The 12,829-nt window shown below is 48.8% G+C and overlaps 1 protein-coding gene across 1 annotated transcript in view; it reads left to right on the top strand.

Moving 5' to 3' along the window:
* The first annotated feature begins 12,347 nt into the window (after window positions 1-12,347).
* The window catches only part of LOC108574666 (homeobox protein abdominal-B-like), a 6,737-nt gene continuing 6,255 nt past the window's right edge, over window positions 12,348-12,829 (top strand). The window contains exon 1 of the mRNA XM_017937289.1: window positions 12,348-12,822. Coding sequence (XP_017792778.1) covers window positions 12,439-12,822 — 384 coding nt within the window. The 5' untranslated portion in view covers window positions 12,348-12,438. The remainder of the gene's footprint in view (window positions 12,823-12,829) is intronic.

Genomic DNA, 12,829 nt, shown 5'->3' with positions numbered 1-12,829 from the left:
CTTGAAGCGATAAAACGTTGTCGGAAAAATTGTAGAAACGTTGTGTGGGATCGTTTGAAAATTCCGAGAAATTTATACCGTCGTAAAGATTTATAATTCTTGCGTCGATCGTCTCGAAGCAGGTCGACACTTGGTAACTCTATCTTCTTGATCTTAAGGGAAATTCTAATGCCAGGAGAATGTCGGACGATCTTTAACAAAGGTGAGTCTGCAGCTGACGAATGGAAACGGTAGAGAGAGACTCGTAAATTGGAATATTTTTCGCAGACTTTGAAAATTCTCGTAAGCGAAATTTCGAAGCAACGTGTTCAGCTCTAATTTTAAACGGAGAAGCGACGAAGAAGAAAATTTCGAGGGATAGACGCGTCACGTTTTCCCGCGAGCGTCTTCCATGTAATTTCACGACGGCCATGGTGTTTACGCGCGGTGGCGAAAGCAGAGGCTGAATGCTAAGGAAAGGCTAGGACCGTGCGAGGGGATCGTACTATTTTAGCTGAATTATTTATAGAACGTCGCGAGATTTTTCGAAAAAGGTATCACCCGAATGAAGGTGTACTCTCTCTCTCTCTCTCTGGTGAATAAAACAGGAAGGAGATAAAAAGAAAATCTACCCTCTTGGTGGAAACGAGAATGGAATTGGAGAGAAAAATTCTCGCTGATTCAACTTGGAGGAGATTGAAGGAGGATATACTTTCAGAGGAGTATACCTACCGTAAAAAGTTTTCTTTAAACAATGGTTCGGATCGTTCGTCTAGGAGGGGTAAACGTTGGTTCGATCAGTGGCCGAGTTTCGAGCCCGGCATTTGCGCGTATATCGCTCGAGAGGGAGACCGAGATACGGTGGAACTGTGGGATAATTTGGTGGGAAAGGGTGGAGGAAGCGAGTCGGGGCTGGGGGCGAGATTGGAGGCTTGGCATCCGGCTATCTTTCGAGGCGTGGTTGCGATATAACCTTCTATCTATAGCATCGTCTCCGCGCCTGATCCCTTCACGCAGATATCGCTCTGAAAATGTCGCGAGACTTTCTCGGCGTTTAACGTCCTACTTAGCGCCGAATCGAACATTCAGATGGTGCATTTCGTTTGTCCATGTCGAAGTAATAGCAAAGGGGTTGGTGTTAATTTAAAAGATTCTCAAGGGGTTGAACCAAATGTTCCAAACCTGAACATGTCTCGAATAAACACAGAATGCGAGAAGATTCAGGTGACACATTTCATTTGTTCGTGTGCAATGAATAGCGAAGGGGTGGGTTTCAATTAAGAAATTCTGAAAGGGTCGAATCAGATGATCCAAACCTCAGCATCCCTCGAATAAATACAGAATGGAGGAAGATTCAGATGTCACATTTCATTTGTTCGCGTGAAGTGAATAGAAAAGAGGGTTAGTATTAATTTAAAAAATTCTCAAGGGGTTGAGTCGAATGTTCCAAACCTGAACATTTCTTAAATAGACACAAAATGCAAGAAGACTCAGATACCTAATAGGTACGTTTCATTTATTCGCGTAAAATGAATAGAAAAAGGGGTAGGTTTTAATCTAAAAAATTCTCAAGGGGTTGAATAAAGAATTCCAAACCTCAAGATCCCTGAAACATCCCCAGAAAGTTCAAACATTCCAAGTCACTCTTGATACAAAATCGCGATACATTGTAAACTTCTCAGCCAAAGTAAAAAACCCTTGGTCCCATCGGTGTTATCAGAGGGCCGTACGGTTCAGGTCTGAGAAACCTCGGGACTTTATCTCCGGTGGTGGACGACAGAATGCAAAACAGTGTGGCAAAAACAAGCCGCACGGAAAACGTATACGAGTGGTCTGAACAGTTGTCTAGAGACGGAGGAAGAGAGGAGACGAGACGAGACGATTTCGGTGGACAGGAGTGGGAAGGAAGATCTTGGGAGAAGACTTTGCCTGATGAGGACGGTTCCCATGACGACGCAACCCCAGGAACACGAAACGGTCTAGCCATCCTTGACTCAATACCGGCTCGCCATATACTCACGTAGCTCGCGTCCAACCTCACCACCACACTTCTTCGCTCTTCAAACCCTCTTAAGCTCTGCCTCGAGTCTCTCCCTCGTTTCCTCGCCCCTCGTCCCAACCCATTGCTTTCGTCGTGGCGGCCCTGGCCAAATGGAATATCCCACGCTTATACTTTGTTCCATCTGCGGGTCCATATCGCTTCTATACCTCTACGTGCGTGTGCACACGTCGGCGGGCGTTGGTGTGAGCGACGGGCCGAACGCGGAATACAAACGATCGAGCGGCGCGCGTATCGCTAACGAAACGAAGGAGAAAAAGGAAAAGCGCGAGAGGACTTGGAATTGCTGCATTAAGGGGGGAATCGCTGGACTTGGAATCGCCGTTTGCCGATTCGAACACGGTTTCCTGGCCAGCCGGAGAGATAAATTGAACACCGAGTCGGAATATCGGCCTCTGGTTATGTGTTTTTCCTTTAGAGAAGCGGGGAGTTTCGGAGCGGTTGGTGGTCACGCGTACACGCTACAAGTCTATCTTTCGGAATATCCTATCGCCGTTTATCTCGAAAAATACCACACACCGTGCTCGCTTATCTGAAATAGGCGGTTCCTTTGAGAAGTGTCAGGCTCGGAGGAGAGAATCTGTAACCAGGGTAGATTTTTCGACCGATACCGGAGCAAACTATTTAGCCGAGGTTGATCTGCCAGAAATGATCTTTTTCTCGTTAGTTCCTCTGGAAATAAGTTTCCCTAATGCTGGGACTTACATTTTCGAAAGAGTAGCGCAATGTGAAAAAAGAAATGGCACTTTTTCGAACGTTAAATCGATCAAGTTCGTCGATAAGTAAATTTCACCTCGATACTAACAGAAACCCAGAATCACTCTAAAATCAATTTACTCACAACGTATCGAGCCAACCTCGCCGAATCTCTCCTTCCGAACAAACTCCACAGCCCCGGCCTGAAAACGCGGAATCCTCCGGGTGCGGGCATAAATTGGCGAATCCGCCAGACTGTGGAGAGATAATCCAGCGCGCGAGAAGGTCAATCGACGGTGACGGGTCAGCGTGGCTGGCCGTTGGAATCGCAGGGAGAGAAGAGCGGAGGAATTGGAGGTCTGGCCCGTCTCGCAGAGCGCACGCCACTGCCATGTTGGAGGCGAGTGTCGGAAGCGGCGGCAGCGATTGGTCGCGCGGCCATACCGTCTGCCTGTGGAAACGAGAGGGCGTCCCGGTGCTGGCGGTGTTCCACGCGGAAGGCGTCTCGACGCCCTGCTAAAAACGGCACGCGTCACGTCACACCGTTATAGGACTCGACCCCCTTTTGCTCCCCTCCCGCCGAACCAGTTCACCAACGCCGCGTTTCCACGGAGACTCGTTCCTTCCTATACACCTATTTCAATTTCTTTGCCCGCGATTGACGAACATTTGCACACACCCGTGGAAGGGTTGATTTTTATAGAACGTCTCGGAGGAATCGCGGCTCGAATTGCTCGAGAGAAAGAGAGACGGGGACGGTTGAAGTTAGGCGAAACGGGGTTGAAGAGTTTTCGAACGAAGGAACGAGGACGTATTTTGCGGATGAATTATTATTCGTGGTTACTCGAGCGAACGACTGCTGCTCGAACGATTCGAGAAGCTGAGGATAAGTCGAGATGCTCGAGAAACTGGGGTTGGGTTAGATAAATAAAAGCCGGAGGTCTAATCTCCGTCGTTTTGCGGATACCCTTCCGAAGAGGCGAAGCTTCTCTGCTGGGTGTAATTTTGCGAGGAAACTTTTTTCACGATTCGAGTTTCGTAATCTCTCGCGAGGGTTTCTCTCCGCGCGATGAATGCAACCCTTTCCCGCGGTGCTTTTAGTACCGTTGCCTCGCGTGAATTAAGACTGCCGTTGGGCTCCTCGGGGATTGGACTTTTTTTAATTATCTCCGCCACGTTGTATCTTTTTTTCGGGTGGAGTTTCCGACCCCCTTCGTTTTCAGAGGATAAACCGCGCGCAGCTGGAATTTATCGTTGAATTAACTTTCCCTGGCATGGTGGAAATAGTTGCATCTCGTGAGAGGAGAAGGAAAGAGAAGGTATTAAGCGTGGTAATTCGATCGAGTCGATCAGGAAGTTGCGGCGGTACAACTCGGTATTTACTGAAAAATACTGAAAAATTCGTCCACTCCATATAAACCACCCCTACGGGATAACGAGGCGATAAATATCGACCCATTACAGTGACAGGGGGGTGTTATCGAAAACGTGCGTTAAAGTCACTCGGAGGGTAATAAATTTCTCCGTAATCCGCGGGTCAAGGTTAAGTGTTCTATATTTTCAGCGTTCGCTTGATAATTTTTAACTGTCGTCAATGAGACGGACGTGAACCTGTCTTCGCCCCGTAACCGTCACCAAACCTCTTGGAACGCTCACGAAAGCGAACGATTGTAAACAGTTCCGAAAAATTCCCGACGAAGATCGAAAATAATTTTCACTTCTATCCATTATACGATGAAAAAGCAACCCCTTCGCGTAACTTACTCGTGTTTCACGTGTTTCGTTCGGTTGACAATCAAACGGACAACTACGGCGCGTAATCGTGAAGAAGGACGAGTCTTTTAATTCGATTACACGGCGAAATGCCCGCTCACGGCTCGGTTGGGCAGCGTAAATGACAAATGGACGGTTTCTGCGAAGCGTTTCATAGAAACGGCGTAACAGAGCCACCCCTGACACAGGGGTTAAGATACGGCAGGGTAGCAAGAGCTTTCTCGTGTCCGGCTGTTGCTCTCCCTCGACCAATCTCTTCTGTACACACCGATGCTGGCCAGAGTGTTTTTCACGCGACCAACCCACCCTCTGTCTCTCCCTTCGCTTACGCTTCTCGAGCGGTAATATCCCCCGTAGCACGTCCTGCCCACATTTCGCCAAGGTTTACCATTTCCAACCCTCTTGCTCGCTCCATCGCAACGTTTCGCTTTATCCGTGGACGAATGAAACTGGTGGACCTTTTGTGCTGCCTCGATGGGCAGGATTTGTGTATCGACCTCGGGGGTAAGATGTCGGGCTTTTAGGACAGGAGATTGTTACACGGTATTTCGCCGTGTTGTTTTCTGTACTTTTCGGGAATATTAAAAAGGATTTGCGTAGGTTCTTTTTATTTGCCTACTGTGACACTTTCTTTTACGACCGTGTTCGCGGTAATGTCAATTGTCGTGTGTGAAAGTGAAACCTGTATAGGGTCCGCTGTTCTAAAAGTAAGGTCGAAAGTTGGGTTCTAATAAAATTCAGGTGTTTGTTTTTTATGAATCGAAGGTGGGACACAGTGCAGAAGTATTCATAGGTATTTGCAGCATTTGGGATAGGGACAGCTAATTAACGGACAACGTAACGATAGTTTAAGCATTTCGATAATTATTTAATCAATAAAAACATTCTATTAATTTACGCTCAGATTTTCACGATAGTAGGCTAAATTTCCAAGTAATTTCTTTAGCAAAAATGCATCAAATCTGTTAGAGCTTAGGTATTCTGATTAATAAAAATTACTTTCGACTACGTTATCGCGATAAAAAGATGGACCAAAAAATGAAAAAGAAAACCTCTTGGCGTTCCTCCCTTGCGCGTTCAATCGACACGTTTCCTCTCTCCCTCGAAGCGGCGTTCACCGGTCTCTGCAGTAAACTCACCCCCGGAGATTTGGCTCCGTAGACACCTCCAGAGAGCATTTCCACGTTTTCCACCTGCAGCCTCGATTTCGATATTTACGCTCACCGCGCGGCGGCAAATCGAAATTCATAGGCACGCCCTCGATTGAATTTGCCGACCTGCAAACGAAACCGTGATCGGTTCTGGAAAGGTTCTCCTAAAGAACTCGCTGCAAACATTTCTGTAGGTGAAAATGGCGATTATGCTAGGTGGGCGCCATCGATTTAAGAAGAGAAGCTAGCCCCAGCACATTATCGGTCCTTTAACGGCCGTACAAGATATGGAACTTTATACCTGGCGCGATATAAACTACGAAAACCTTCGTAAAGTCACTTGCGTGATCGAGGGCGGAATTCGTACAATTTTTCCTCGTCGTTCTCTGTTTCAGGCTGATGTTTTTCTTCGTAGAGCTGTAAATAAAAGGCCTCAAAGTGTACGGCGCCGTGGAGAAGACGTTTCACCCGTTCGAGCTGTGCAGCAGGTCAGTTGATCGACGAAAAAGAGAAGAAAAGGAACAGTTATCGTGATTTATTATTGTTTTCGCAATTTACGAGAAGAGATGTGTCATGCGCGACGCGTTAGAACGAAAGTAAAACATGTGGGAGTATCGTTATGTGGCAATCGATACTAGCGAGCGCGACATTTATGTGTTTGCTAATGTTTCAGGCTTTCCCGCGTGTTCCAGCCGGGAACACTGGCCGGTATACAAGGTGAGTTTGCGTACACGTTTATCTCTACGGATTATCTCATTTTTCGCTTTATCTTAGAAATAAAATCATCACACGAGGATTTATGTTTCAATTACAAGAAAGTCGTTCGATCGCGTTCGTTAATTTATCGCGGACTGGAACGTTCACAGTGACACTTGGCAATCGTGTGTGTGTGTGTGTGTAAAACAAGAAACGATGAAAAAGAAGGAAATGAAAAAAAATGGTATAATTTATTCGTGAATTAATTGGTTCGAGTTCGATTTATTACCGCGTTCTCGACGAGTTAATTCGTTGCTGGAAGTTGAAAAAGTCTCGAACTGAGAAGCCGACGATAACGTACAGTTTCCTAAGGTAGGTACGTACTTGCCGTAAACAGAGGATTGTATACAACTGCGTCGCACTAAAACCCATAGCTACTAAACCGCGCATACTACCTATAAATGGGCGGGTTGCTATAAAGCCCATTCATGATCGCGTCGCCTGTACAACAAACGTCAGGTGGCTCGCGCCTCCCCCGCGATTTATCGTACTCGTATTCGACCGAGAGTCTCGTGCTTCCTACTTGCCCCGCGATGACACACGACCGGATCGATTCGTCGCTCCCTGTGATACACCCTTGTCTTTCAGAAGTTTTCGTTTAAGCGGGTGCAACAAGGTGTGGGTACAAAGTTGTTTGCAATTCTCGTTTAATGAAATTTTGCGTGGTTGTACGGCCTTGATTTTTCACGATTTTTCCTTGCCAGTTTGGGATTTTCGTGGAAATCTTGTCGTAAAATTCGGTTTTCACGAAACGCTTGAGACAGAGTGAGCGATAAAAGGTTTCTCTCGTGGAACCGCCCCTTTTTCGATATTCGACGAGGATCGCTAGGGATTCGTGGTTTGAGGGGAAGATTGTGCGCGAACTCTGTGTGTGCTGTGGTGCAAATGTGAGAATTTAGGGGTTAATTTGTAAATACTCAGGTGGTTAAGGGTAGAAGAATTGGAGTTGAATTTAGTATACACTTTCGATTGTGGTATGTTTAGGTATAGGGTAATTCCGGGAGAGACGGACCAGGCAAGTATTTCCTACATTATCCGCCATATGTGGAACGCGTCAGTATTCTTTTATCTCACATTTGTTTCACTCTTCCATATCTGGCGGACAATGTGGGAAATACTTGCCTGGTCCGTCTCTCCCGGAATTACCCTACTGCTATCAGCGTCACGCACTACCGCCCAAAAATTTCGAATCACCATTCTTCTATTAATCCTTCGTAGATTTAAAACTGATGTTCCGAAGATCAGTAGCAATTTGCCAAAATTGCTAACTTTCTCTGGAAATTTTTATACACCTTCCAATGCACAGTGCTTTCAAACTTTTAGCCAGAAGTATACCTGTACGACGCTGGTAACGAACGTGCTAATTATTCTAATTGCAGGTAAAGCTGATAAAAACACAAATAATCGGTATGTAAGGAAAAATAATAAAGAAAAAGATAAAGAGCGATAGCAAACATATTCAAAATTATTTCTTTCTTCCAACGAAACATCGCTGTGCACTCAGGCAGAACCATTTGAACAATCTCTGTCGTTTAAACCAGCTCACCCACGATCCGTCATTTTGAAGAGTTTGCTCCGTTGATGTATCATTGCCGAGTGGAGGAATCGCGTCGATTCTCGAGAGCACCGCGAATGATAGACACGAGGGTTGACTGAGTTGTCGTTGGGTTCGGCTGATTGGTAATTTGGCCGTGGATTAAGAGGCGCGAGGTCCCGCGCGTGGCGCGATCTTGTGGCGCGCGAACGCTGATGGACAGATGGAAGGCGTATGTGCCACTGGAGTTGTTGTCAGACCGTTTTACTTTACTGCCCCATAAAAGTACCGAGATTTAGACTGCAATACTGGCATGACGTATTGCCGGCGTTCCGTCTGCGTATAGACGAGGCAGGACCGTGTGTGCGCGCCGATCCACGCACCGCGAGACATCATCCGTTCCTCCTTTCGCGCGTGACGTCACGCGTGAACAATAGCGGAGAACGAGCCAGGACTCTCCGTTCTTCCTTCGTTCGACTCCTTGGACCTGTTGGAAACTTGCTGTCCCGAGAACGAAGACAATTGTTAAGATGGTCTATATTTTGGTCTTTTTGGATTAATTGGATTTTGTGGCGGATCGTGTGTTCCATTTTGGTGTTTCGATGTTGCGTAGATGTAGATGTGTGATCTATCGTAAAAGCAGGTAGTCAAATACGAAGCGTTTTCTATCCGATTATAATAATTGCTCGGTGATCAGTTGACTTTTACGATAGATCATGTGTCCCATTTTTGGTGTTTCGATGTTGCGTAGGTGTAGGAAGGATCAGGGTGTACAATATGAGCGCCCTGTATCGGTAACGACGATTAGAACAACAATTCTTCCGATTGCAATAATTACTCACTGACAAAATTGATTTTTACGATAGATCATGTGATCCTCCCCTTTTCAATGTTTCCATATTCTACATAAAAATGTTCAGGGAATAGAATATGCAGCTTGCTGCATCGGTAACAAAATTTCTTCCAATCGTAATAATTTCTCGCTGATCAAATTGACTTTTATTGTAGATCATGTGATCCATCCTTTTCAACATTCTTATACTCTCCATAGAAAAGTTGAGGGAATAGAATATGAAGCGTTCTCTGTTGGTAACAACACTTCTTCCAATTACAATAATTTCCCACTGGTCAAATTGATTTTTATTCTAGATCATGTGATCCATCCCCTTCGATGTTCCCACATTGTACACAAAACAAGTTGAGGGTATAGAATACGAAGCGTCCTGTATCGGTAACGATCGTTAAAAGAACAGTTGAGAAAATTATAACAGTTGCTCATCGATCAAATTGATCCTGATGCTAGATCATACGTTCCATCCCTTTCGACGTTTCCACGTCCCAGCTACGCGAGAAAGAGCAGGTTCCAGGATACCGCTCGTTCTGTACCGATAACGATAATTAGAACAACAGTTCGGCCAATTGTAATAATTGCTGGCTGGTCAAACAACACGGCTGTAAACAAATAATTTAACAACGATAACGGCTGGTCGTTATACCACGCGATAATGGGTATCGTAAAAGGCGCGGCGTTCAACGACGGCACTTGCCGAGGATCGAGAAAAGTCGCGGTCGCGGCTAAACGCGATACGTAACTCGTTCGAACATCTACCAAGCGAAACGAACCGTTCCTACTTCAAGTACAAACAGAACAAATCAACCGTTCTTCATTCATCTATCGTAAAGAACTAAGAAAGGAGAATAAATGATAAAATTACACGGAAGCGTAAATTGCGCGCGAAAAATCTCTCGATCGAAGGAAAGAGGAAAGAAAAAGAAGAAAAGACAACAGGAGCCGTAGTAGAAAGAGAGGCGAACGAAGAGAAGCACCTGCTATTCATCCATTGGCCCGCAAATCCGGGTCAGAGAGCCGTTTCCCTTTCGTTTCTTCTGGCCAGGAGGCTCGAGTTAAACTCACGATACGTTTTGGAAGTTGGAAAGAAAAAGGAGACGCGCCGTGTGACGAGGAGAGCGCGCGCGCGATACTTGCACTGGCGCTCGCAGCTTTCGTCTGTATGCGTGCCTCGCTACGTTTGTGCTCTCCGGCTCGCGACGTCGGGCTGGAGGGAGAGAGAGGCAGATTAGATGGTGTTTGGGGCGAGGGGGGCGAGCGGGAGGAGGCGAGGATAGGAGTAGGGGGAAGAGAGAGACGTGTCCGTCCAGGGTCTGGTTGTCAAACGATCCGAGAGATCGCGCTCGCGTCGCGTTCAGCCCGTTTGCGCGTCCGAGCCGCGGGCAGAGCTCTCAGTTGACGCTCAGTTCGGCTCAGCGAGGCCAGAGAGAAGAAAGGGAGTCTTTTCGTGTGTGTAAACATCGCGCGTGTGTGTATCGCCGCCACGGCAGCCACGGTTCCACGGGGACTGTGCGGCTCGTCTCTCTCTACCTGAGATACCCGAGAGGCCGCGCGCTACCTGACTTTCCCCGGGGACGAGACAGGCCAGAGAGGAAAGAAAAGAAAAAAAAGGAGAAAAAGGGAGATCCTCGGTCCGACCACGAACGTTCCGTTTCCCCTGACCGCGGCCGATACTCCACGGCGAGTTCGTCTCCATCCACGATCGCTCGAGCTGTGCAATCGAGAATTGAAAAACGAAACTCGAGTGGACGATCGAACTTGGAGTTGGTAATTGTTTGGGAAGGATACACGGAGTGACGAGAATAGAAGTAAAATTTACAAGAGACAAGGAGAGATAGAGAGTGACGAGTGTAGGCAAGGGAAGGAAAGAGAGAGGAGAAAAGTGCGCGGTCGGAAGTAGACGTCGCGTGTGCATTAGAAGAGAGTAATGAGCTGGGTGACAGTTTCGTTGGAGGAAGGAGACGGGACGACATGCAGCTCGAGCATGGCCCGGAGCGGGACGACGATAGCAAGATCGGTCGAGCAGTGAGAGGAACGTGCTCGTACCGTTCGTACAACGCGACGCGTTCGTTTCTCAACCCGGGGAGACCACGATTGCCAAGTGTCCTGACCGCGACATGTATCAGCCGTCTACCACTCGTTGTTGATCGTTTCGAGCAGCAGTCGTCCGCGGTGACGTTCGACGATCGCGTAGCCGCGTCGAACGCGCGAAACGAGATCGACTGACTCGACCGGATTTCGAAGAGAGACACCTGCGAAAATTCAAATTACCGTTTCGCGCCTCTTTACACGGTGTATCGAAAAGGTTCTCGAACGTAGTACCGCCTGTGTTCGTTTCATCAACGAGGCATCTCGAACGACTGAAAATTTTCTAAAAGAGTGCTGTGTCGTTTTTTTTTGTTTTCGTTCTTTGGAACATCGCGCATCGCCCGTATCCGACATTGGACTCGATCGTCCGGTCGATTGTGCGTGGACCGATTCCTCATCGACGACGACGTCTTCGCACGTGGCCTGTCCTGACTGCCGCCCGTCAACCTCGATCAACCTCGGTCGTCGTCTTGGACGTTGTTGCGGTGGTGGTGGTCGTGGTGGTGGTGGTGGTGCATGGACCTTTTCTCCACGGATTTGCTACGCATTTTATCGCGCCCCTGGGCGTCTTCGTCTCCCTCTCCGTGTCGTCCTATCTCTCTCTCTATCGCATTCTTCCTCCTCCGTCTCCCTCTCGCACTCTCATACTCTCTCTCGCTCGCTCTCGCTCCGCGTTTGTCTTCGTCCCTCTCTGTTTCTGGATCGCCGTGTGCCGTCCTCCCTCCGCCCCGCGCTCTACCTACCCCTCCACCTGTCTGCCGCGCCGCTGCACACCCTCTCCTGCCACCGGCCTCCGTCCTCCTCGCGAATACACCGCTCCCGCACGGCCTCGTACAATTTTCCCAATCCCCACCTACCGCGCGCCTCCTTTGCCTTCCGCACGCGTTTTCTTTATTTATTCCGCGATTCCACGGAGCGACGCGACGCCACGCACACGATGAACTCCGTGTCCTCCTTCCTCGTCCCTGTCTTCTGAGCTCGTCGCCTCGCGTGCACGCACGCACGGTATTTTGAACTCGCCCCGCGCGCTGACCATTGGTCATCGGCGCCGATTGCCTCGACCGTCCTCGTAAAATCGACCGTAATAACTCTTCCCTTTTCCTCTATCGCTCTCGACTAACGTTACACGGAACGTTACCTTGCCACGACCGCGTCCGTCCTTGGATCCGTACGCTCGCGTCGTAAACGCAATCGCGTGAAACGACGATGCGATCGCTGTTCCCTCTCTACTGCTGAACGAACAAACTGAAAAATAAAATCGCGCTGATCGTCGATCGTTCCCGCGCTCGATCGTCCGTCGCCACTTGGACCACTCGCAACTTCTTACCACCGCTCGAATCGGCCACGTCGCGACCGCGACGACTTGTCGACGCCGTGATCGGCGCAACCGTACCGGGCGTCGTCCTCGTCGTGGTTATAACACCGGCAATCACCTGTCACCATCTGCACCATCGCCGATCACGTGGCTTGCTCGACGGCGACGCTGTACGACAATGTTCACGCCGCGCCGCTGTGCGGCTCCGGCGTGGGCCACCCTGGCTCCGTCACGCCGATGGGGACAGCCACCGGAGCGGGGAATTCCACCGGGGTGACCTGGTGGGGCATAATGAACGGTTCCCTCTACGAGGACAGCCCGCCACCGATCCTACCGACAGCCTCCAGCCTCGTATCGATCCAGCAACAACAGCAGCAGCAACAACAACAGCAACAAACTGCAACGCCCGGTTCCCATCAGCAAGCAACGACACCGACCTCGCCAGCGGCACCGGCGTCGAGCGCACCACCGGCGCCAACGGCCAGCGCGAGCTCGACGTCGCCGAGCGCCTCCTCGGTGGCGAGCAACAGTGCACCAGGTCCTCTCCACATACCCGCCAAGAGGTTAACCGCGACGCCGGCCGCTTCCACTTACGGGGAAGTCGGTTGCGTCGAGTCATCGGCAGCGC

Source organism: Habropoda laboriosa, unplaced genomic scaffold (assembly GCF_001263275.1).
Source record: "Habropoda laboriosa isolate 0110345459 unplaced genomic scaffold, ASM126327v1 scaffold203, whole genome shotgun sequence".
NCBI classification, from domain to species: domain Eukaryota; kingdom Metazoa; phylum Arthropoda; class Insecta; order Hymenoptera; family Apidae; genus Habropoda; species Habropoda laboriosa.
Note: the sequence above shows the minus strand (reverse complement) of the source record. Positions and strands in the feature narration are given on the sequence as shown.